This window comes from Triturus cristatus, chromosome 3_1 (assembly GCF_964204655.1).
Source record: "Triturus cristatus chromosome 3_1, aTriCri1.1, whole genome shotgun sequence".
NCBI classification, from domain to species: Eukaryota; Metazoa; Chordata; class Amphibia; order Caudata; family Salamandridae; genus Triturus; species Triturus cristatus.
The window spans coordinates 745,162,766-745,190,271 of NC_140583.1; the positions used below are offsets into that span (position 1 = coordinate 745,162,766).

General features: G+C 45.3%; 1 protein-coding gene across 1 annotated transcript in view; it reads left to right on the top strand.

Annotated features, from left to right (window-relative positions):
* The first annotated feature begins 22,654 nt into the window (after positions 1-22,654).
* Positions 22,655-27,506, top strand: part of LOC146860907 (mucin-5B-like) — a 74,059-nt gene continuing 69,207 nt past the window's right edge. The window contains exon 1 of the mRNA XM_085644902.1: positions 22,655-22,815. Within this exon, the coding sequence (XP_085501028.1) occupies positions 22,743-22,815 (73 nt within the window). The 5' untranslated portion in view covers positions 22,655-22,742. The remainder of the gene's footprint in view (positions 22,816-27,506) is intronic.

Here is a 27,506-nt window from a genome sequence, read left to right on the forward strand (position 1 = left end):
TTGAAGTCTCCTTCTCCTTACTTGAAAATGTCTTCTTTTTCCTTTGTGTGATGTTATTTTCATTAAATGTTCGTAATATTTTTTTCAGAAATTGTCTAGTTTTTTTACCAGAAGAAAATGTTTGTATAGTACTCTCATTTTTTTCTAATTGAAAATGTTTCTTTTTCTTTAAATATATTTTTTTTTACTCTTGCCTTTTTTTTCAGTTCTTCTAGGCATTTTCAAATTTTAATCCAAACGAAATAATTTTCTGGAGAAAAATAAATAAATAGATTCAATCATTTTTTACATCAGTTCAATATATTAAAATAATAACATACAATTGCATAAGTCCTACTGACGGCTTCCAGAGGCAGTGCTGCAACGTGATGGATCAGGGCAGGGGAGCAGTGGGATGATGGACAGTGCCATAGAACATACAGCAAGTATTTGTTTAATTATTTACATATACGTTTACAATTTACATGGAACCGCACTACCTCGTAATTTTCAGCTCTCCACCGTACCCCACCCCACCACAGCACTCCCTCTGCAACCCACCGTAGACAACTTTATAGATTGTATTTTTAAAAATTGTATTCTATGTACTTAGGATGATATTATCAACCAAACGGCACACAGAAAAATTACCATTATTAGCCTAACAATTTTATCTACAACTTTGCAAACATAACACTGCACCCAAAGCTTTAAGTGAGGGGGGGTCTTTGGGGTCTGAGCACCGGCTGTTTATTTTTGGGGGCCTCCAAATGCATCTCTATGGGGCTCTATTTTCGGGCCTCACAAAGGTAGTCTTTTTTTTTTTATTGGACTGTAGTGAGACAGTGAGAGCATGCACATTGCTCACTACTGAGAAGTGGAGACATCATGCCAGGTGAGTCACGTTGTAGGAGAAAAGAAATCCTTTAAAGAGAGCCATTTTCTCTCACGATTTCCCTTCTGTTTTTGCAGCGCAGGAGCAACATCATTGTGGCGTGATTAGCAGAGAGACCACCAGGTGCGCAACGCCCATTGCCCCAGACTCCCTGGGACAGCTTCCCAATCACACACACAGAGCCGCACCCGAGTACTTCACAGGTCTTCAAAAGACCATTTGCTAGTAAACGATGCTCTGTTCTTTTTCACCCCTTTTTAGAGCCCCAACATCCCCACTCTGCCTATTGCTGAAAGAATTAGCCTCCACCGAAATTTCACTCTGGTTGCGCCTTTGGAGACAACCACACTTAGCCAACTCCAGCACTACCCTGCTTTTACCTTTCACAGTGTCTTGTTGTAGTACTACGAAAACACACGCTTTGCCTGGCTCACTTTGGGGGATATTATCAAGAACGACGTTAAAATTATCGCAGCTTTAGCTTGATAATATGCCCTTGTGAATTCCCATAGAAGCCCTGCTTCACACCAGAACCTGGGCTACTATGGGAATTCACAAGGGCAAATTATCAAATCCATCATCGCCGCTTTAGTGGCAGTTTCCTGCCGCGAAAGCGGCAATAATTTTAACTTCATTCTTGATAATATGCTATGTTTATAAGTTAACGTCTTACACTGAATAGCTGCTTTACATTTCTTTCGCTGGATCAACCTTTGTTTAAAACACCACCAGAGAAGGGTGGTGAACTATGGTCCACAAAGAGCAACTCAAAGCTTTCTTGTTCTTTATATGAAACATCTGCCAGTCAATGATTATCGCCAGCCTTTTCGGCCCCTTAAGAGGCTGGGTGGATGAGTATAATACGTGGTATTTAGGATCGGGCGGAGGGTGCACGGAAATAAGGACAGATAGTTGAATAAAGTGCGAGTGGATGGATGGCCAGATGGATGAATGGATAGCTAGATGGATGGATGGATGGATGTATGAATGGATGGTAGGATGAATGGATGCATGGACCAGTACTTAGGATAGAATGGTGGGCTGATAGATGCGTAGGATTGGTTCTAGGACAGATGTATGCATGGATATATGTGGGTATGACTGGATGGATGGCACAGTGCTTACCATAGGCGAGTGGGCTGACAGATGCTTAGGATAAGTGCAGAGACAGATGTATCTATGTATGTAGGTAAGAATGTATAGTTGAATTGAAAGATGGTTGGATAGCGCAGTGCTTAGGATGGATGGATGCAGGGCCTTAAGTGGGCCGGGTCTGAGCACCAGCAGTTATTTTCAGGAGGCCTCGAAACGGGTCTCTTTCGGGATCTATATTCGACCCTCACAAAGGTAGTCAGTTTTCTTTTTTTTTTTTATTGGACTGAAGTGAGAGCATGTACATCGATTTACACATGCTCATTTGGCTCACTACTGAGAAGTGGAGACATCATGCTAGCTGAGCCACGTTGCAGGAGGAAGGGAAATCCTTTAAAGAGCGTGTTTTCGGAATGTAGGATAATTGGAGGGGATTTTCTTAAGCACACAATGCTAGTTATCTTGATGTTTCCCATGCCCCTACTTGGATAGCCCACACCCCTTTAACAGGTGTGCCCCGCCCCTTTTAGAGCACCCCCAGTTTTTTTCCCACTTAAAGCCCTGACTGCACCATAGTCACAGAGGACAACCTGTCTTTCGCGGTCCAGGTGAAGAAGATCTCGGGTGGTTGTTTTGGCCTTCTTAAGGTTCTCAGGAGCTTTCTCCCACTTCTCCCTAGAACGGCGAAGGAAACGGTTGTTCGGGCTTTGGTTTTGTCCCGCCTGGACTATGCCAATGCCCTCTATGTTGGCCTGCCTGGCTACTCCATGAACAAACTTCAAGTGATCCAGAATGCGGCCGCTAGGCTCATTCTTGGTATCACTAGAAGGTGCAGTGCCCGCTCTCATCTTCAGGCCTTGCACTGGCTGCCCCTGATTGAGAGGGTTAAGTTCAAGGCTCTGGTCATTGCCCACAAGGCCCTTCATAACTTGGGTCCTATCTATCTGCAGAGGCGGTTCGCCTTTTATGTGCCGACCAGAACCCTTCGCTCATCAGCTCTTTTACTTGCGAGGGTTCCACGCTTCTCCCGGTCTAGGATTGGGGGCAGCTCACTTGCTGTCAAAGCTGCCGTTGCTTGGAATTCTCTCCCATTTTTCCTGCGAAATACCCAGGACCCAGGCTGTTTTAAGCGTCTCCTTAAAACGTATTTGTTTCCATAAGTCTTTTCTTGCTCCTACCTTGGCTCTTCCCCCTCTTGGGTTCGCGCTGGGACACTCTTCGGAGTAACTACTGCGCGTTATAAAAATATTTTAACATAACATATTTTTAACATAGTAACAAAGAAATGGTCCAAGCTTCTATTTAAATGTACAATGCCACCAACTTTCATAATTTGGGCATCAATGCTGGCAGCCTTCTACCACAGTGCAAAAGTGTCTATCAGCACGTAGATTCGTTATCCACAGAAATGTTGTATGATTTGCGTAGCTGTCTGCAGGAACACTCATCACCAAAAGGTATTGAAACATGCAAATTTGTGAGTAAAACATATAACATACCATAAAGTGGTTCATAAATGGACTCAGTGCCACTACACCACCCTCATCCCCATTCTTGCTTAACCTTACGAAATCAAAGAAAGAGCACCAGCAAACCTGGTAGAGCCACTATACCAATACAGGGACTTAATTTCAACAAGTGTCTGCCGGAACGCTCAGCAACAAAAGGTATTAAAACATGCAAATTTCTGAATAAAACATATACCATGCCATAGAGCGCTTTATAAATGGACCCAGTGGCACTACATCAACTTTACTAGCTACACATGTGCACGTTACAAATGTCCGTGTTATAATCAGCAACATACCCATCTCTCTCACCCCCACCCCTGCCCTTGCTTAACCTTACGAAATCAAACAACGAGCCCCAGCACTCCCATTAGAGCCACTATAGCCATACATAGACTTAATTTCAACAGGTGTCTACCAGAACGCTCATCAGCAAAAGGTATTGAAATGTGCAATTTTGAAAATTTTGCAAGTAAAACATACACCATACCATAAGGCAGTTTATAAATAGTCCGTGTACCACTACCCCACCTCCACACCCGCCCTTGCTTAACTTTAAGCAATAAAACAAAGAGCCCCAGCAAACCTGTCAGCGCCACTATAGCACTAGAGAGGCTTAATTTCAACAGATGTCTCCGAAACACTTATCAGAAAAACATATTAAAACATGCAAATTTGTGGGTAAAACATATACCATGCCTTAGGGCGCTTTATAAATGGTCTCAGTGGTACTACATTACCTTTACTAGCTAGACATCTGCACGTTACTAAAGTTTGTGTTTTAATCACTAACATACCAACCTCCCCCACCCCAGCCCTTGCTTAAACATACGAAATCAAACAGAAACCCCCACCATTCCTAGTAGCGCCACTATACCCATACACTGGCTTAATTTTAACAGGTGTCTTCTGGAACGCTTATCAGCAAAAAGTATTCAAACATGCAAATTGGCAGGTAAAACATAAACCATCCCATAGCATGGTTTATAAATGGGGCCAGTGGCACTACACCACCTTTACTAGCTAGACATCTGTCTGTTAATAAAGTTGTTTAAACACTCTGTAGAGTGCATAGCAGAGGATGGGGAGAGTAAACAAAGTTCTAATCCCCAAACTTTTGATATACCGTGCCTTTACTGTATGTATATTAAGGACATTAAATGGAATGAAAAAATTGACGAGTGTCTCAAAAGGGATAGTGAAGCTGAGCACCGGTAAAACCCGGGCCACTTAAACACCTACTTATATTCAGCACAGGGACACAGTGTGCCTGACAATTTGTATCACTTATAATCACATGTAGTTTACTAATGTCAAGGAAGTCATACAGAAAATATACCGAACATTTTCATTTCTTTTTTATCTCTCACACATTTATAAAACATGTCTTTAAAGAAACACTCCCCAACCACTTATATTTCATAAGAACAGACAATCATTAATATGTTTACTACCATATATTTTAGTATATCTACCTTTTAATTATTCACTAGTCCCAAACTACTAAAACTATTAACTATACCCAAATGCAAACCAGAAACCATGTTCATATTATATCTCAACCTATGATCAAATGATTCCAACTATGCGTACATATAAAAGGAACTTATCACTTTTACTATCTTCATCTCTTCTCCATGTAATCTCCAAACACTGTAGACGGCCTCACAGTACAACAACCTACCTAGAATTATATCAAAATCTACCTCTCACTGTCAAAAATGAGACCAAACCTAGCCACATAACATTTCTGGGTTTGGTTTTATCGCTTTTAACTTAATAACACATACATCTCCTACCTCCCCCCTTCCCCACTACTTCCACAAAAAGTATAATTTTCAAACGTGGGACATTTTGTTTATCTCGCCTGAATACATTAGCAAACCCAAATTAACGCTATACCTCATTTTCAAAGCCATACAGTCCTTTAAAGATGACAAACTACATTTCTTCTTTGTGAAAAATTCCTAAACTTATATAAAGTACTTATTTAACAACAGGTCATACTTTATGCATATTTTATAACCAATATGAAACACCACACTTTACTAACAGTATATTATTTTGAAATAAAAAATACTTTCAAACTGAAAAATATCACCTCAAATACTTAATCACTACTATAGAACACATAACACATCTTCTTCATTTCTACCTCACCTTTGTAGTTGGTATGCAGATTTCAAATGTCACACACGCATGCAATTCTTTCTTTGTCACACAATACATGTAATGCACCGCTTTCGTCAAGAATGGAACCAGTAATGGCACAATTTCTCTGTCGCTCCACATATAAATACATGTAAAGAACAAATCAGAATACTTCATCGACATTCCAAAACTTATCTCCATTGGTTATTTTTGAATTTTCCATCTGAAAAGCTACTTAATATTCCGCGCCACATACAGGTCAGAAGTTCAACCTATTTTATAACCACACTTTCTGGAACATTCTACGACACCTGCAGGTTAAAATTTCATGATTTTTTTAAACGTAACGTTTTTTTTTCAGCATATCCTTGAACATTTAACAGCACCTGCGGGTTAAAAGTTCACCATTGTTTTAAGTTGCAAATGTACCTTCCAAATGCAAGTAGCACGTCTGGTTGAGCTGAGCACATTCCATCCTATCGTATGGACTCCACGTTTAGACTGCTCATTATTAAGCAATAACAAACATGCTTTTTCACGCAACTAATATGCATCCTAGTTTTTAGTACCCAATGCTTCTTATCTTCCAATCAATTATCGTTTTCTGTGGGGAAAAAATAATTTTCCCCAATTTTTAAACATATCTCTTACTCTACGAAGGAACTGCATGAGCTACAGACATCTTCCCATACCTTCCAGCCATACCTTCAAAATGCTAGTGTGGATCGTAGGACATAGCTATGTTTTCTGGTGCAAGAGGTATGCAGAACAGAGACTTAGACCTAGGTTTACAAAATGTGGACATTAAATGGTTTGCACAGAGAGGATTGAAGTGGCACCAATTGTTGCATTTGGTTAAAACCTGTTTGCATCTCCAACACCCTGACCTCATGATTGTGTATTGTGGTGGAAACGACCTAGGCACATTGACTGGGGTAGATTTGGAAATGCTTATGAAGGACACCTTTCGACAACTGATGTCGCTTTTGCCTCAAACTGTCTTTGTAAATTCCAATATATGCCTGTTGGAAAACGAGGCAGCATCTGTGAGGCCTGCACAAATAACATGACTACATTTGTCCTTCACTGGGAACCAAACACCCAATTGTAGCGCCTGACTCTCAGATGGTAGCGTTGCAGAGCAGTCTGAGGCTTACTCAAGGGAGGTGGTGTGGGCTAGTAATCGCCATTTGCAGGTGCACAAAAATAACACTCAATAATTGATTGTCCAGTCTGTACTTTGCTTTATAAAAGTAAGAGTACATTTATGAAACACACACACCACTCAATACTATGCACCAATTTACAAATATACATAAGCTCTTGGAATTACTTTGTGACATTGCATAACATCTCCACCCCTTCCGCAGGGGGTTTGGGTCTAGTACCACCACTCCCATGTATGCACATCAACTTGCCCCCAATGCAGTTAGTTGAACATAACCTGGAGCGAGGGCCCTGCGCACTGGCACCATCCCAGTGGCGACCCACCCCATTACCTCAACAAGCATTAAAAAGGAGTAAACCTGCCTTGGTGACACATGACCCTGACTGAGCATCTCCTACTGACCATAAAGTATGCACCTCTATATCCTAAGCTAAGCGCAGCAGCAAGAATACATGTTTACGCATACTTTAGAATGACACTACTCATCACCTTGGTTGATCATTTGAATGCATTGCAATTACAGCCCCTAAAGGCATCACAGATGAAATCACAGGATTGCGCATATACAGCCAGACACCCTAGCAGGACTGTCTGGCAACATAGCCCCACTTGGCTTATGACACCTCCTTACACATGTGACTTACAGTCCCTTCAAAAGAAGTACTCCTGGCAACTACACTTCTCCTGCAGTGTGCCTCTTCACTTTAAAAGGAATCACAGGTAAAAGCATGGGATTACATCAATACAGCCAGACCCTCTAGCAGGAAGGTTCAGCAACATAACTCCATGTAGCTTAACATCACCTTACACAGGTACTTCACTTTACACATGTGACTTTCAGTCCACCTAAAAAGAAATAACCAATAGTAAATGCATTTCGGTGCAATTACACCACTTCACCTCCAGGGGATGCCCTTCTCCAGACATCCCCAAACTCAGCCCTTCACTCAGTGATGCACTTCATAGTACACCCTCAGCTGTAGAACATACGTTCCAGCCTAGAAGGTGTTAAAGGCTGGCTGAGCCCTTGAGAGGTTATTCTTTCAGATGCCCCGTGAAACTTAGGGGTAGACTGTTCTTCTTTATGCTGGGGGAGACTGCGGTGCTCCTGCAGCCCCCCCTGCACCCCTTTTCACAAGTGAGGGTGACCCCCTCCTCTGGGGGCCACCAGGCACCAAAATGGCAGATTTCTTTGTGATGTGGGGGGGGGAAGACTGGGCCTCTCCAACAGCTCCCCCAGCACCTTTTCACAAGTGAGGGTGACCCCCCTACTCTGGGGGCCACAAAGCACCAAAACGACAGATTTCCAAATGCCTGGCGACGCATTATGCGGCGCTTCATGCTCCTCTTTACCAGCCCCCGCCACTGGGAACAGTCTCCTCTGCCCTCTGGGACTCTGAGAGCGTAGATTCAGCAGTGTGCTGTCTTCACTGGCTCCCTGCGCCAGTCTTTCGCCAGGCTCTCTTTCTGGGCCACTCTTGTCCCTGCGCAAAGGCCCCTGTTTCTGTGCACCAGTCCTGGGCTCTTCTTCTGGTGCTGATAGGGTCCTGGGGGCAGTCAGGGGGTCACTCCTTCCAACTGCCCATTGCGCCAGGCTCCAGCACCTTCAGCCTCAGCCGAGCACACACCCCAGAGAGCTTCTCTTCCTGTGCAGGCACTTTTTAAAAGTTGAGTAGGGGGCTGGCAGGAAGTCTCTGTTGGTCTTATCAAACAGCGACACATCACGCCCCTGCCCCTGCTCCCTCCTTCTTGTCCAGCCTCTCGGTTTGTTAAAAATGGTGTCATCCAGTGTCTCTGAAGCCCCTTTCGCCCATGCTGCCTTCCCTCCTTGATGCAGCCTGGTGCCTGGCACCCAGTGACAGCTGCTGATGGATGAGCCTGTAGCCCCTCCCATCTTCTCTTCGTGGAGAGGAGGCCCTAGCTTGTGGAAGAAAGGTTATCAATCCATCCAGCTGAGGTCAGCCCTCAGCCTGGGTCTGGTCCTGGCTGGTTCACAGAAATATGACAGTTTTGGATGACCCAAAAGCAGTACAAATATGACTTTGGACTCTGCAGAATACTTCTTTTCACCTCCAATACAATGGACTTTAGAGCGTGTCTGGAAACTGTAGGCCTTGTGGAAGTTAATTTAGCCATGGGCCCACATTCCCTTAGGGAAATAATGAAGTGAAAACACAGTAAAACACACTGACTTCCCTGGCATGTTTCTTTCCAGTGTATAAAGCCTATTCCAATATCACCATCCAATACTGCATAAGTCCTGCCACACCATTCACTTTGTAGCTGCTCCTGGACTGCGCACGCTAGGAATCTCCCCTGCGCAGCCCATACACGTGTGCACATGCATGTACACATGTGTCTGCATGTAACCAGCCCGGTGTCCCTTACTCCAGCTGCTGCGCAGTGGCCTGGTCAAGCCAGGGGAGCACCAGTAAAATCCCAATGCAGTCTCTTACAGCCTGAGTTCACTGTGGGTGAGTTCCAACTTATGAGGCTCCCCCACAGTAAAATCTCAACAATTAGGTGCTCAAAAAACAAAAAAACCGGGCAGCCCATAGTGTCAGAACCACCTTCTAACACACGCCGCGCCCAGCTGATTCCTACAGGGTAGAAGTAGCCACTCTACATAGGTACACTTCCCGTAGTCAGCGATAACTAGTTATAAGGGGTTCTGACCAGACCCCCCCTTACTGACCAGTTATCCGCTTAGACCATCTACTCCTCCCATCCATGAAATCTCCACCCATGACAGGGATCCCAGACTACCCTAAGAACCCTCCGGGTTCTAGGTTAGATACCTCTAGGTCACTCATGGTCTACATGGACTCAGCCTAACTATGCTCACCTTTGCCCTTGGGCATGCAACACTATGCCTACCACTTCTCCAGACAAGGGTCCAGTGCCTCAGCACCGATGCGGTCTTCTGCGATAGGTCTAAATCCCATCCCCTGGGTCACTAGCTGGTCTCTCTTCCAGAGTTTGTTCCAACCAGTACCCTCTCTCCATTTGGTCCTTGCACCCCAAAGATGCAATCTCTCTGGACCCTCACCCTCAGCCTGCCGCTGAGGTCATTCTGCTGCCACCACCCTTTCGGGATGACAGTCTTCCCTAAAGAAAGCACTGCCACTTGTGCTTCCCCACTCAGAAAAGCACCCTTTGGCCACTGGCCTGGCTCCCTGATAGGACCTCAAACCGGCCTCACCACCACACTGGCAGTGCCAGGGAGGAACACTGAGGGTGCCTCATCAGACATCCTACAGCTCATTCCCCCCGTCAGTAGCTCCACCCGGAAACTACCCCTGGAACCTTGACCCCTTCCTTGTTCTCCGCTGCGAGAACAGGGCCTATGTACCCTTCCCTCCGAGAGGTGCACTCCCCTCCAGGAGTACCCTTAGAGAGCCTGTGGGTTCCGAGTTAGCTAGACCCAGACCCACCTCTCATGGCTCCCCCCGGTCTCCCTGCAGCACCTTGGGAGACCGCCCAGGGACCTACATGGTCCCTGGATGGCCTGCACCACCCCTTATGAAGAGCAGGGTCCCTTCACTTAAGATAGGCCCCACCTGCCTTCAGGGTAGAACTACCACTCTCAGCCAGGGACCCTAAAGATCCCGGCTAGGCCTGCGCACCACCCCTTCACGAAACACAGGGTCCCTTCACTTAAGATAGGCCCCACCTGGCTCCAGGGCGGTACTACCTCCATCAGCCAGGGACCCTAAAGATCCTGGCTAGGCCTGCACCACCCCTTCGCGAAACACAGGGTCCCATCACTTAAGATAGGCCCCACCTGTGTTCAGGGTGGTACTACCTGACAGAAGTCCACCTCCTGCCTCCAGCTGGGGGAACACCCCCATGCTCTTGGTCCTTGGGTCCAAGTCCCACAGGACCTACCTGACTGGTTACCGGCTAGGCCTCGCCCCAGCCACCACTTCAGGTTCCCTCCACCAGCTCCTGGTCCTTGGGTTCAAGTCCCACCGGACCTACCGGACTGGTCACCGGCCACCCGACCCGACACCTCAGGATCCACCACTAACCCTTCCCCTGGAAACTAGGGAGCACATCGCCCCCACTCAGATCTCCACTGGGTCAGTTACCTAGCCCATCTAGGGTACCTAGGGGCTACCACTACACACCATCACTCAAGAACTCCCCTCCTTGGGGGCCACCCACTACCAGGGGCCACACCTGGGTTGCTCACCTCCCCACCAGTAAACCTGGGGGACCTGCCTGATACTCAACTCTACCACACCCTCCTCCCACTGTGGAAAACGTTTCTTGGGGTCCCCCACCATGGGAACCCCTGGGGCGCTACTACCTGGGGTAAAGAAACCTCCTGCCCCACCCTTCCAGTGGTTTTGGCCTGCGCCATTAGCAAGAAACTTCCAGTGGGGGAAGGATATCTGGGGCCCCTCCTGTGGAAACCCTCCCTGCCCTTTAAAAGTGCGGGAACCTCCCAGGACCCCTACTTCTCCTGTCCCCCTTGAAGGTCAATCCACCCCTACACCCCCACCTGTGATGTAGGTATCAGTTGCTGTCCCTATCTCTTGAGGAGACACCCTCCTCATGCAGGTGTAGTGTATGTAGTGTTAGGGTTCAAAGGTGTACAATATGGCTTAGAACATTTGTATGCAATCATTTCCTGGAAAGCACCATCCCGCTAGCACATTATAATCAACATAGCACGGTCATATCAATACAGCTTACATTTAAACCATAATAACTTCACATGACACATATGGGCGCTGGGCTTTCCTTTCCCATACCTTTAGTTCACATAACCAAAACTTTGAACCTTTCTCAGAGCCTTGCGCTCTTCCATTTGCTCATTGATGCATAGGTAATGTGTGGCAAAACTGGACTTATCAAATGCTATAAATGCGCACCAGAATGGGATACTATGTTTCCCGCCGCTAGACACCAATGTTGGAAAATGAGGCAGCATCTGTGAGGCCTGCACAAATAACATGGCTACATTTGTCCTTCACTGGGAACCAAACACCCAATTGTAGCGCCTGACTCTCAGAGGGTAGCGTTGCAGAGCAGTCTGAGGCTTACTCAAGGGAGGTGGTGTGGGCTAGTAATCACCATTTGCAGGTGCACAAAAATAACACTCAATAATTGATTGTCCAGTCTGTACTTTGCTTTATAAAAGTAAGAGTACATTTATTAAACACACACACCACTCAATACTATGCACCAATTTACAAATATAAATAAGCTGTTGGAATTACTTTGTGACATTGCATAACATCTCCACCCCGGTGGGGTCTAGTACCACCACTCCCATGTATGCACATCAACTTGCCCCCAATGCAGTTAGTTGAACATAACCTGGAGCGAGGGCCCTGCGCACTGGCACCATCCCAGTGGCGACCCACCCCATTACCTCAACAAGCATTAAAAAGGGGTAAACCTGCCTTGGTGACACATGACCCTGACTGAGCATCTCCTACTGACCATAAAGTATGCACCTCTATATCTTAAGGGCTAGCAGTCTGGGGTCTTCACCTAAGCACAGCAGCAAGAATCCATGTTTACGCACACTTTAGAATGACACTACTCATCACCTTGGTTGATCATTTGAATGCATTGCAATTACAGCCCCTAAAGGCATCACAGATGAAATCACAGGATTGCGCATATACAGCCAGACACCCTAGCAGGACTGTCTGGCAACATAGCCCCACTTGGCTTATGACATCTCCTTACACATGTGACTTACAGTCCCTTCAAAAGAAGTACTCATGGCAACTACACTTCTCCTGCAGTGTGCCTCTTCACTTTAAAAGGAATCACAGGTAAAAGCATGGGATTACATAAATACAGCCAGACCCCCTAGCAGGAAGGTCCAGCAACATAACTCCATTTAGCTTAACATCACCTTACACAGGTACTTCACTTTACACATGTGACTTTCAGTCCACCTAAAAAGAAATAACCAATAGTAAATGCATTTCGGTGCAATTACACCACTTCACCTCCAGGGGATGCCCTTCTCCAGACATCCCCCAACTCAGCCCTTCACTCCGTGATGCACTTCATAGTACACCCTCAGCTGTAGAACATAAGTTCCAGCCTAGAAGGTGTTAAAGGCTGGCTGAGCCCTTGAGAGGTTATTCTTTCAGATGCCCCGTGAAACTTAGGGGTGGACTGTTCTTCTTTATGCTGGGGGAGACTGCGGTGCTCCTGCAGCCCCCCTGCACCCCTTTTCACACTTGAGGGTGGCCCCCTCCTCTGGGGGCCACCAGGCACCAAAATGGCAGATTTCTTCGTGATGGGGGGAAGACTGGGCCTCTCCAACAGCTCCCCCAGGACCTTTTCACAAGTGAGGGTGACCCCCCTCCTCTGGGGGCCACAAAGCACCAAACCGGCAGATTTCCAAATGCATGGCGACGCATTATGGGGCGCTTCATGCACCTCTTTACCAGCCCCCGCCACTGGGAACACTCTCCTCTGCCCTCTGGGACTCTGAGAGCGTAGATTCAGCAGTGTGCTGTCTTCACTGGCTCCCTGTGCCAGCCTTTCGCCAGGCTCTCTTTCTGGGCCCCTCTTGTCCCTGCGCAGAGGCCCCTGTTTCTGTGCACCAGTCCTGGGCTCTTCTTCTGGTGCTGATAGGGTCCTGGGGGCAGTCAGGGGGTCTCTCCTTCCAACTGCCCATTGCGCCAGGCTCCAGCACCTTCAGCCTCAGCCGAGCAAACACCCCAGAGAGCTTCTCCTCCTGTGCAGGCACTTTTTAAAAGTTGAGTAGGGGGCTGGCAGGAAGTCTCTGTTGGTTTTATCAAACAGCGACACATCACGTCCCTGCCCCTGCTCCCTCCTTCTTGTCCAGCCTCTCGGTTTGTTAAAAATGGTGTCATCCAGTGTCTCTGAAGCCCCTTTCGCCCATGCTGCCTTCCCTCCTTGGTGCAGCCTGGTGCCTGGCACCCAGTGACAGCTGCTGATGGATGAGCCTGTAGCCCCTCCCATCTTCTCTTCGTGGAGAGGAGGCCCTAGCTTGTGGAAGAAAGGTTATCAATCCATCCAGCTGAGGTCAGCCCTCAGCCTGGGTCTGGTCCTGGCTGGCTCACAGAAATATGACAGTTCTGGATGACCCAAAAGCAGTACAAATATGACTTTGGACTCTGCAGAATACTTCTTTTCACCTCCAATACAATGGACTTTAGAGCGTGTCTGGAAACTGTAGGCCTTGTGGAAGTTAATTTAGCCATGGGCCCCACATTCCCTTAGGGAAATAATGAAGTGAAAACACAGTAAAACACACTGACTTTCCCTGGCATGTTTCTTTCCAGCGTATAAAGCCTATTCCAATATCACCATCCAATACTGCATAAGTCCTGCCACACCATTCACTTTGTAGCTGCTCCTGGACTGCGCACGCTAGGAATCTCCCCTGCGCAGCCCGTACACGTGTGCACACGCATGTACACATGTGTCTGCATGTAACCAGCCCGGTGTCCCTTACTCCAGCTGCTGCGCAGTGGCCTGGTCAAGCCAGGGGAACACCAGTAAAATCCCCATGCAGTCTCTTACATCCTGAGTTCACTGTAGGTGAGTCTCAACTTATGAGGCTCCCCCACAGTAAAAGCTCAACAATTAGGTGCTCAAAAATCCAAAAATCCGGGCGGCCCATAGTGTCAGAACCACCTTCTAAAAATGCCAAAGACAGAAGTGGAAATGGCCAAACCCATTTTGTCCTCAGATTGAAAAATCTAGGAAGAATATCAACAAAGCTGTGTCTGCATACCTCACAGACCAGTGAATGGGGTCGATCTACAACAACAACATACGTTTTGATATGGCTGATATCTACAGAAGTGATGGAATACACTTCACAGATCAGGGAAATTGAGTTTTTCTGAATAACCTGAAGCTGTGCATCCGCACTTATATGTAGCTCCAACTAAAAAACACAAGGGCTTTTTTTAGAGCCGCCTTATAACTGACAACTTAGGCCCGCTATTTTAGGGCCATGTAACGGCAACTCACGCACCCTCGCCAAAATGTATTCTCCACACAGCTGTGGCGCAGCGGCCACACCATCTGATTTTGGAGCACAGAGCTCTCGCTCTGATCAATGACTCTAGTGACAGATCATGATAGCACCATGGGACTCAGAGCAATAGCTCACTTAATTTCCACGCCGGCCCCCAGCACCTGCAGACCTGTACGAGTGAGTAGTTTGCACTTTACAAATACCGCATTGATTGGAAACAGCAGAATTGAACTTCACACTCCCTCTGTCGCACCCCCCAATCACCCTACAGACGTCACACTGTTTAAAACAAAAGTTCCTCCTAGTACGTATGCACACATGCTGACACTACTTGGACAGGTGTGCCGCAGCGGCCAGAAAACATGAGTTCAGAGCACAGGGCTCACGGTTTAATCCCCTGCTCCGCCAGTAGCTCAGCTCAGCACCATGTGACTCTGAGCAATAGCTCACTTAATAGCTCATATAATTTCCACGCAGACCTCCAGGGCCTTCAGACCCAAAGGAGTGAGTAGTTTGCGCTTTACAAATACCGTATTGATTTACCTTTGCACTCCCTGTATAACACTGCCTAAGCACCATATACAAGTTACTGTGTTCCAAGCAAAACTTCCTCCTACTACGTATAAAATATTACTGACACTACTTGGACAGGTGTGGCACAGCGCCCAGAGCACATGACTTCACAGCATAGGACACACAGTTTTGGCTCACGGTTTCATCCCCGAGTCCAGCAGCAGTTCAATTTAGCAGCATAACACTCTAGGCAATACCTCACTTAATTACCGTACCCCGCACTTTCAGACCGGTAGGGGTCAGTAGTTCAGCGCCTTTATCCCCGAGTCCGGCAGCAGCTCAGCTTACGCTCCCAGCGCCATTAGACCCATACGAGTGAGTAGCTTGCACTTTCCAAATACCAAATACATTTGATACGCGCGAATTTACCTTCGCACTCACTGTATAACACCCCCTAAACACCACACGCAACTTACAATATTTGAAATAAATGTTCCTCTAAGTAGGTATAAGTACATGCTGACACTACTTGCACAGATGTGGCACAGCAGCCAGAGCACATGACTTCACAGCATAGGACACACAGTTTGGACTCACGCTTTCATCTCCGAGTCCGGCAGCAGCTCAGCTAAGCAGCATGAGACCCCAGACAATACCTCACATATTTTCCGCACCCCAGCACTTCCAGACCAGTAGGGGTAAGTAGTTTGTCCTAGTAGGTATAAACACATGCTGACACTACTTCCACAGGTGTGGTGCAAAGGAGAGGGCACCTGACTTCTCTACATAAGACACACAGTTTGGGCTCATGCTTTAATCCCCGAGTACCGCAGCAGCTCAACTTAGCAGCATCAGTCTCTATGCAATACCTCACTTAATTTACGTACCCAGCACTTTCAGACTGGTAGGTATGAGTACTTCGCTTCGCACCCCCTCTATAGCACACCCTAAACACCCCACAGAGGTTACAGTGCTCCTATCCTCCTCTTTCCTACTTTTTTCGCACTTTTTTTCCATTACTCGCTTCGACAGAATCACAAAATGGCGGCCACCACTTCCTAGTTGCAACCGCTCGCAGCGCTCCCAACCAAAAATTTCATGAACATTCATCAAACGACGCCAAAGTTATAAGCAAAACAAAAAATGCTCTTCCTATGGAAACTTGGTCCTAACTATAACTACCTACTGGCGACCGTCAGTAGGTAGTATATCTGAATATATATATATATATATATATATATATATATATATATATATATATATTTATATATATAATCTACTGGTGGTCGCCAGTAGATAGTTATAGTTACAACCTAGTTTCCATAGGAAATCTCAAAATTCTATTTTGAATAACTTTGGCGCCGGTTGACGAATCCTCGCGATATTTTCAAAACAAATGGGGTGCTCCGTTCAGCTCCTACCCTGAAAGTCTCGGGGTGATTCGTCAAGCGGGGGCCGAGAAAAAGGGGGGTCCCAAAACGCATTTTCCCGAAGCATTTTTCCATAGGACCTTTAGTCGCAGCTACAGCCCGAACGGCTGAACAGAATTACGTGAAATTTGGCAGAGAGGTAGCCATAAGGTCAAGGAAGTGCCTTTGGTGGGTCTGGTGTAAATCTGTTCAGTATTTCCTGAGAAAATAGCATTTAAAATCATATCAATATCTATATGCGCGCACCGTGCGCGCACGGTGGGCGCACCCTGCCGTGCGCGAGCGCATTTCTGATTGGTTGTTAGATGTCGGTAAACATTCGAATCGGTCGAAACCAGGAAGTGTCGGCCGCCATTTTGTCTCTCGCAGTCTGAGGGGGTGAAAAACAAAGGTGTAGAACGTAAAAAGGGGGCAGAGTGGACAGTTCCTGACCCCCTAGCCTTGGTCAGGGGGTCACAGAAGGACCCCCAAGGGAGGAAAAAACAATTTTTTTATTTTTTTAAATCGCGAGGTGTGCGCACCGCGCGCGCACGCATCCACTGCGAACCGTGGGTGCCCGCGCTCGGTGCGCGAAGCAAACCGTGCGCGCACGGTGCGCGCACGGTGCGCGCACCTCGCAATTTAAAAAAAAAAAAAAAATTATTTTTGAAAAACCTGAAAAAACTTTTTTTTATAAATACATAACTTAGCATTTAAAAAACCGTGCAAATTCACTGAAAAAAACCATAGGTTTCACACACGTTATAGTTACGAATTAGCATTTAAAAAACCTTGCAAATTCACTTAAAAAACCATAGGTTTCACACATGTTATAGTTAGCTGGACATTTCACTCGTAACAAACCAATGAAATTCCCCTGTTATAGTTAGTGCAGGCAACTATAACTCACGTGACCGCAATCCTCTGCTGATGACGTCAGATATTACATCACTGTATTTAGACACTGATTTACCCATGTCTTCTTCCATTAATCTTTAGCTATACATATATTACAAATATTTATTTTTCAGAAAGACACATATGTCATCAGTGATGTAATATCGGACGTCATCAGCAGAGGATTGCGGTCGCGTGAGTTATAGTTGCCTGCACTAACTATAACGGGGGAATTTCATTGTTTTTTTACGAGTGAAATGTCCAGCTAACTATAACATGTGTGAAACCTATGGTTTTTTAAGTGAATTTTCAAGGTTTTTTAAATGCTAATTCGTAACTATAACGTGTGTGAAACCTATGGTTTTTTCAGTGAATATATATATATATATATATATATATATATATATATATATATATACACATCTGGTGAAGGTTCCTTTGTCGAGGTTTTAGTTGGAAAATTGACTAGCAAATGTTCAAAGTTTCTTTAACTCTCATTACAAGTCACAACAACAAACTTCTGAAGTGGAAGAGTATTCGGTGAAGACATATTAGCCACTTACTTGGGGATAGGTTTGATAGTAATGAAACTAACTTCAGATCGCGGCTAAGAAACACTAATCATTGAGAAGACTAGCGGCCATGTGATCAAGGCCCGTGGGAAGGGCTGAAACGCGTCATGGCGACCTCTTACACCGATTAAACTCTTTTGCACCGATTTGTGGTCCGTATCCGTTTGTTTGCCTGAAGGAGTACGCAGTACGAACAGAGCATCTAAATATATATATATATATATATATATATATATATATATATATATATATATATACATCTGGTGAAGGTTCCTTTGTCGAGGTTTTAGTTGGAAAATTGACTAGCAAATGTTCAAAGTTTCTTTAACTCTCATTACAAGTCACAACAACAAACTTCTGAAGTGGAAGAGTATTCGGTGAAGACATATTAGCCACTTACTTGGGGATAGGTTTGATAGTAATGAAACTAACTTCAGATCGCGGCTAAGAAACACTAATCATTGAGAAGACTAGCGGCTAAGACTGAGAAGAAAACACACTACTCATGAACTCCTTCTACTCATGCGCTGAGTCAAAACAAGCTATCACGAGCAGCCGCTGAAGAGAATTTTCTTACTTCGATAAGCAACACTGAGGGCCCGATTCACAGAACTAACTTAAGACAAAATCCTAAACTTACTACCATTTTGGTATTCACAGAAGGCATTTACTCATTTTGGTATTCACAGAAGGCACTTAGTCATTTTGGTATTCACAGAAGTTAGGAGTCCTAACTTTAGGACTCCTAAATGCCTTCTGTGAATACCAAAAGTCTTAAAATTAGGATTTTTCTCAGTTTAGTAGTAGTATAGTTAGGACTCCTAACTTTAGGACTCCGAAATGCCTTCTGTGAATACCGAAAGTCTTAAAATTTTGATTTTTCTCAATTTAGTAGTAGTAAAGTTAGGACTCCTAAATGCCTTCTGTCAATACCGAAAGCCTTAAAATTAGGATTTTTCTCAGTTTAGTAGTAGTATAGTTAGGACTCCTAACTTTAGGACTCCGAAATGCCTTCTGTGAATACCGAAAGTCTTAAAATTTTGATTTTTTCTCAATTTAGTAGTAGTAAAGTCAGGACTCCTAACTTTAGGACTCCTAAATGTCTTCTGTGAATTCCGAAAGCCTTAAAATTAGGATTTTTCTCAGTTTAGTAGTAGTAAAGTTAGGAGTCCTAACTTTAGGACTCCTAAACTGAGAAAAATCCTAATTTTAAGACTTTCGGTATTCACAGAAGGTATTTAGGAGTCCTAAAGTTAGGACTCCTAACTTCTGTGAATACCGAAGTGAGTAAGTGTCTTCTGTGAATACCAAAATGAGTAAGTGCCTTCTGTTAATACGAAAATGGTAGTAAGTTTAGGATTTTGTCTTAAGTTAGTTCTGTGAATCGGGCCCTGAGACACTACCTTCTCTGACTGGAATTACAGTTGAAGTGCATGGCCCTCAGAAAGAGCCCGCGCGATGATGGCACAGCAAAACAGAATTCAAAACAACTAGACCGCAGAGATCACCACCTCAGAATCTCAGCGGCCATATAGGAATTCTTTATCTACATAAGTTCTGCAGCCTTTTCAGCATGATGCTTGCTTGAAACTTCCAGAAGGGGCATCGTTTTCTCCATTGAGGATACTTAACAGTTCTCAATTAATTTCTGTGCTTAATCAGGTTCATGACTTAACCAAGGTACAAATCTAAGTTTTGACAAGCATCAGGGATAGAGTCATGACATCTATCCCTGATGCTTCAGATCTGGAGGCCATCCAACTAGCCCTTGGAGTCACCCTGTGGTCCTACGTTTACTGGTGCTGGCCTAGTCCTTCTCACCCAGGCAAGAGGGCAGCAGGACAGCAGGAAAGCACAGCAGGAATTCTGGGCAGCAGTCCAGCAGAGTGTCAATCCTTCCGGCAGCACAACAGTCCTACTTTCTGGTAGAGTCCCAGAGTCCACAGATTCGGAAATGTACTGAAGAGTTGGGCCTGAGGGTTCAATATTTATATGTGATATCCACTTTGAGTTTGAGGCGGCTTCTGGATTTTTCTGCCCCCTGAGGTGTCAGGCATCCTCTTCCTCCATGTCCTGGCCCCAGTTTCTCTAGGGTCACAAAGTGCCACTGTCAAACCCTTTGTGAGAGTGCTCAGGACCAGCCTTTGTGATTTGCAAGTGTGGTAGGTGACAACTCCTCCCCCTTGTTGACTCAGAGTGGCCCATCCTGCCAACGCCGATCTTCCCCTTTTTACACTACTAGGAGCAATACACAAAGACCAACTGCACCAACTAATAAGGACAAGAACATACCAACTTTGTAAAAGTGGTATTTTACGAATTGTGATAAAAAATCTGATTAACCATTAAAGGGGGCTTTTAATTACAATTCTTTAGACACCAAACTTGACCTGTCTTCTTCTTCCCAATTGAAAGTTATCACTTATGAAATGTAATAAGATAACCCAGTGTTACCCTATGAGAGAATCAGGCCTTGCAGTAGTGAAAAATAAATTTAGGAGTTTTTTACTTCTCGGTCATAAAAACTTAAAAGTACATGTCAAACTTTTTAAAAACACTGCACCCTGCCCTCTGAGCTGTGTAGGGCCTACCCTAAGGGATACTTTTATGTATAAAATAGGAAGGTTTGGGCCTGGTAAGAGGTTTATGTTACCAGCTCCAAATGTCAGTTAAAAACTTCACACAGAGGCTGCAATGGTAGGCCTGAGGCATGTTTAAAGGGCTATTTAAGGAGGTGGCACAATCAGTGCTTTAGGCTCATTAGTAGCATTTAATTTACACGCCCTACGTATAGGTAGAACCCCTTGACTAGGGTGTTTCAAATGGATTCATTAGGCCAATTGGGTACAAACCAATTCAATTCTACCCTGTTTAAAGGAGGGAGAACAAGCACTTTAGCACTGATTAGCAGTGGTAAAGTGTCCCGAGTTTTAAAGGCCCAAAAAAATGGGTTCTGAAAACAGTAGGGTGAAGGCAAAACGTTTGTGAATGACTCTGCAGACAGGGCCGAGTTCAACAGATCTTTTGTTGTGATTTGATTTTAACCTGAAAATCAGTATAAGGTCTAAGTTCTCGACTCACCCTGGGGTATAGTGGCCCTGCCCAGTGATTATGTATAACTGTATTTTCTAGCTGTGTAGGTGAAGACCTACCATACTACCACTGAGAGTTAAATGCTGATGGAGTTGTTCTTGGGGTATTCTGTAATGTCATAGCAGGATGGACCCCTAGCCATCAGAGAAAAGCGACACCAGCTCCCACAGCTGAGAGTCAGTAGACCCTGCTTGCATGGTAGAACCCAAAAGGGGTCTGACAAGTGTAACTACACTTGCTGATGATCTTTGAGGGTTGAACCCAACCAGACAGTCGGGATTTCTACAAATAATATTCATGTTGTAAATGTACATTCCATTGATCTGAATAGTGGGGGAAATGTGCATATTCATTGGTTAAATGGAAAATCGAACTAGTTTGACCTCACAAGATCCAACGTAAGTAACTAGGCACAATGGGCCCGATTCACAAAAGTAGATTGAGACGAAAGTCTAACTTTACGACTTGTGGTATTCACAAAGGACATTTACTACTCATAAATGCTCTTTGTGAATACCAAAAGTACAACTTTACGACTTTCAAGGGCATTTACCCGTAGTAAATGCCATTTGTGAATACCGAAACTCGTAAAGTTATACTTTCGTCTTATTTTACCTTTGTGAATCGGGGCCTATGCATTTGAATAATATGTTATCCGCACCACAGCTTTTCGTAAACTGCAATTACCTCCTGAAAACATTCTCAGTGAAAAAAAATCAGAAAGTAGCTGAATATGCCGTTGTTTTAACTCTTCGACTATCACTCCTTTCAAAGATTTTCAGTTTATGGAGAAGCCTTTACAAGTCTCCTCACTTATTCACTCACTAAACATAAATAGAAATTCAAACGAGGCTGTATGGATGCATTACTGCCATTTTTAAGAGCAGGGACAGTTGCTTAGCTGTGGCACCTGAAAAACACCTCCAACGAAAGGTCTCCGAATCAACGGATTATAGTAGGCCCGACTGTAGGTGTGAAAGTTCCTTGTTTAGCCCACAAAGAACTGTCCCTCTCAGAGGAAACAGTACTGACATCACTAGAGGGTACCAGGGTATTCAGAAAAACCACAGAGCGATTAATCGTCTCGCCCTGCTTTCTTTTCCATTTGCCGAGTTGTGTGACATGTCATGGGGACAAAAATAAAAGATTGCTCCGCGTTTGCTGGTCTCCCTGAATTCCATTTCTGAAAGAACATTTTTTTGAAAAAATAACACCCTCCCAAACTGCAAACACACTTAGCCCATGCGGCCAGGGAGTGGGAGGAGGAACTAGCATCTTATGTTTACCTGTGCACCTGCACCAGGGAAAAAATGAGCTGCCCTCGGCCCCACCCCGCCGACGACCTGTGTGAAGCAACACGGGACGGATGCCAAGGTCCTCTGGCACACAGTATAAAAGACTGGTCTCGGGCACAGGTGAATCGTTCCTCCTCGCCAACTCCAGTTCGGTACCTCCGTGGCCGAACTACAGGGAAGATGGGCGCGCGCTGGAGGGTCCAAACGCCAGTATGGGTCCTTCTATTGGCCGTCGCCTCTTTCCAACAAAAAGGTAGGCACTTCCCCGCATTCCCACGCGCTGGACTGTTGGAAATAAAGTTATTTTGTATTTGGAAGCAGAAAAGCCTTTACACGTTTTATTTCGAGTTTTATTTTCGAAATCGGCATAATGTTCGGTCTTCCAGCATAGCTACTTAATAGATTTATTTATCTGCGGCTAAATGGGTTTAGCTGGGGGTGATGCTTTAAAATGCCTACCCATGGTACATCATTTCTAAGCTCCAAAACTGGAGCTGCTGTGATAGCCAGGCATAGTCCTCTAGGATGAATGTGTGTGAGGAGGAGGATCAGAAACTAAGGAAACACGCTTAAAAATGACCATTGTAGGGACTTTTGTTTTATTATCCTATCTGTTCCTTGCTGCTCATAGATGGGCTAACAGAGTGGCAGTGAGCGTTCCCATATGGCAAGTACATCGTCCAATGGCCAATCAGCAATTTATTTGACTGATAGATGTCGCCCAAGGTGAAGCCCTCTCGATTTGTAAAACTATAAATGACAAGTTGACAGAGAGATAAGCCAAGGGTCTGGCTTGGCTCTGAGAACACGAGTCATGTTCCGAAAATGTTTATCATGTAAATTGTGCGGCAAACGTCACAGTAGAAATATGATACATTATCTTCAACATTCAAGAAGACTATTTCCTTTATATGTGGAAGTATTTCACTTCAGTACATCAGATGTTATCCCTGCGTCGAGAAGCATTTGTTTAGAGTGATGGCTTTAAATCATGATCTAAGTCCCTGACAATAATGCCGTTAATGACAAAAAGGCAAGTCAGTTGTCACGTGACCTCTACAGGTGGCCTGGATTTTGTTTATAGTAGGAGCAGCATTATTGTCAAATCAAACAGAGGAGAGTGTATGTACAGCTCACATCCTGAACTCTTGTGTGTGAAGGGTCTCTCACGTGTAATAAGGAATAAAAGCGGGGGCTCCGTGAAAGCAGATACCTGCATAGCATCTCAACGTTTGGTCACGCGGGACTGCCCGGTCTGATCTCAGGTGTTCTGCTTTCATACTGTGTAATTCAGCCACCTGACGGGTATCTCTGTTCTGATTTACAGCAAACGCTAGTGTTGTCTATACTCTTGGCGCATGACGTTACAGATGGGTGACAGGCAAAAAGCGCCTGGAAGCTTGGTTCGTTTTGGACTGGCTGGTCCAAGACACCCCGCCCGAGGTGAGCCTTTACTGGCTCGCCCGTCTCTGTGTAAGACATGTTTTTTGTGTGAACGGCGCGTTGTACCAAGTAGGCTGCTGCAGTCTCGCAGATACGCTGTAATGATATGTATCTGCCGACACCACCCCTAAGGCACCAGGGCCTGGCAGATATAGCGCTTTTGGGGCTTCTTCCTAAGGCGCAAAGGGAGGGGAGGGGGTGCTATTGGAGCGAGGACCAGTGTGCGGAGCACAGGGAGGAGGAGCACGGTGTCTGGGATGATGGAGGCTGGCACGAGAAGCTAGCGCTGCCTCTCCCTTTGATATCGGACCCTCTTTTCCCGAGCGCTGTCTCCTCTGGGAATCTGAAAGCTAGCTATCTGCTTAAACTGTGCACACGCTGCGCGCCTTCAAAGAGGGTACGCGATGCCCCCAGGAACTCTGCTGTCCGTGTGTCCGTCTTTTTAATTCACGCACTACAGTCTTTCACGCTCAATGCCGTTTTAGCAGCCCGTGTGTGAACACGAATTGCTGTACTAATGAAGCGTAATTGTTTTTGTTTTAAAACTTTACCCAATGGTAATTGTGGCTGCATCTTTCTACATCTCTTGACTTTCGTTTTTTACAGTCGGTATCCACGGAGTGCCTCTAACCTTGTTAGTACAGGCGCAGCGGATTGGGGCTTAAACATAAGCCAGCCACAAACGGTTCCAAATATTCGGAACGTGTTAAACCTCTCCTACAGCACTTCTATGTGGTTTTGTTGTATAATCCACTCGCCGGCGCATCCGTTGTCATGTAGGTTACGCCATGTTAGTAAAAGTCTTCAATGGTTAGTGCGTGCATCGGAGTTTGTCCCGGAGCCGGGCCCCTCCTGTCAGGATCATCGATCTGCTTTTACTGTTCGTGCACGAGGAATGTGCGGCGTTCCGCTCGGAAGCTCCGCATCAAGTTGATTTCCTCCTCACAGTGCTTTCAGGGACAGTCTGACTCCGTTTACCTTGGCAGAGACATCGCACTAGCTCTAGAAGCGTTAAAAACACAGAAGGATGTCTCTATTTTCTCAAGTTATTGATTAATGATCACATGTTGATGTAGAACAATAATTTCAGCACATTTCGCCTTTGAGAGCGAGATCCGTATCCAACAGGCAGTACACGCTGATACCTGGCTCTAAGTATTTACATGCCTCAGTGACATTAGACTGCTTTAGGTCACTGGGTGGTCTTCCACGTGCCGAGAACAGGCGGAAGTTCCAAAGGAGGTCTCAGTTCTGAACTCTGACAACGAGCACGCGCCCTTGGGCGCATACGGAGGCGGACCACGTGACCTTCAGAGGCGCCTCTTGCCCTGGTACCCTAGACCGTCACCCAGGGGGGCTCTCAGCGCACTCGTCAGTACCGTACACGACCCTTTGTTCAATGTTTCAGCTTCTGCACCTGCATTCTTGTTGGTGCGCTCTCATGTCTCCCTATCATCACCTTTCATCACCTCCAACCCTGTTCTCTTCCCGCCTCAGCGTCTTCCCTTCCATCATGTAGGTTCATTGTAGCTCTGTCCTGCGCTGCCCCTTTGTCCTGCAGCTTTCGCCTGCAGGAATGCAGCCTTGCTAGTTATGTTTTAATGGAGCTTACATACCTGGGAAGGGAGGTGCCACTTCCTGACTGCGACGGCGTGTTAGATTATTGATCAGGAAAATCTTCGAATATTCACATTACCACTGTGCATAGGACGTGAACTTAATGCAGGGCACTGGAATGAAACCTGGGAATGTTAGGGAAGTAAAATGTATTGTATCCTTAAGCCGCAGTGCCTCTGGAAGTCGACTGGTTTGGTCCATGAAATAATAAAAAAATAAAATATGCGAAAAAATGGGGCTTTCCTGAAGAACTGAACCATGTTAACTTGGCCCAGACTGCCAACCTAACTGCCCATCACTGGGACGGACAGTCTGCGAGGCAGCATACATGACACAGGCAGTGACATAGAGAACACGCCTAAGCCTGCAAATGGCTGAACCTCGCGTGAAATGAGCCCCAAATAGAGTCCTGTTCTCGGGACCGTCAAAGCAAACAACAAGCTCGCATTTTACATCCTCAATAGGTGCTGGGGCCCATCGTTCAGACTGGGGGTGTGACCTGCGCTTTGTCACTCCTAAAAGCTTATGGAAATATAGAACAATTGTTGTGGCAACCAATCTCCACATTTTGGGGGTGTACGTGGCTACTCTGTGATACACTTCATTAAAGCAGCAAGTTGCCTACCTCCTATGGCATGATTCTCCTTGGCAGAACTCCATCAGGCCACTCATGTTTGCTTTTGTCCTTCCATGAGCTTCATTGCAAACTACATCTTGAAAAACAGAGACTGTTCAAAGTCATCTAGTAATACTGCTTATTTTAGCAAAGAGCAGAGTGTGAAATGAACTATCACTCACCGAGTGGTGCCCAATATTTCCATTTAAGTCGTTCTGCAGAGTCCTTCTTTTCTTGCCATATATGAGATCTAAGGGTTCTCCTTGTTTCGAGATGTTTTCATTTACTCGGTGAGGTCATATTGGGTCACCTTGCATGCCAGAAGTTATTTTATGCGCCCTCTTAAAAAGTTTCTTGCAAGGCTTTACTTACTGTGGCCACCTATTTAAAAACAACCAACATATGTATATTCTCCAGGGAAAGAAGCACAATAGAAGCTCCAGCCTCTGTCGCCATTTAGTGATCTTGCATTAATTATCTTCATCATTAATAAATAGGACAGGCTTTCTCCAAAATCTTCAATGTTAATTTTGGGTTTTCATTCACCCACGGATGTCTTTTTTCTTTGTCTTTATTCAAGGGTTTTTCCTCAGTTCTGTGGCTTCTCGTCTTATCTGTGGATTCTCATTGTTTCTGGGGGTTTCCGTTCATGCTATGGATTTTTTCGTTTTCTCTGTGGTTCTTCATTTTCAAATATTCGTATTTAGACTTTCTTACTAAGTGTTTTCTTTCATTCGAGGAGTATTCTCATTTCCAAATATTCACATTTTATGTAGAAACTCTACCGACTTTCTTGAACATTGCTATGCTCCATAATGGGCATATACAATGCAGGTTTCCCCAGAATATTGACTGAATTATCAGTTCGATAGTGATTTATTTTGCTGCACCATAATTGCCAAATAACGTATACATATACATTTTGTAGTTCTGTCTTAGATCTACTGCTGGAACAAATAATGGTGGTAACATTGTGCTATGTCTACAATTACAGCAGCTACCATGTTCTGTGTGGTGTGACTGGCACAGCAAATTAGATGTGCACTCATCCAGATCACGTTGACACTGGGTGTGCCAGCCTATCTTCTTCTCCCTATGGAAGGTGGCTAGAGCGCCTAGGCAAAGGAGATGCATTACTGGATAGCCTTTGAGAGCTTCCATTCCCAAAAGGAGAAAAATCTGTCAAACCCACAATCTTTATATTCCCAATGATTTTGTCTAGAACTTGTTCTCTAATGATAGGGAGGTGATGGCAGGAGCATGGCAGG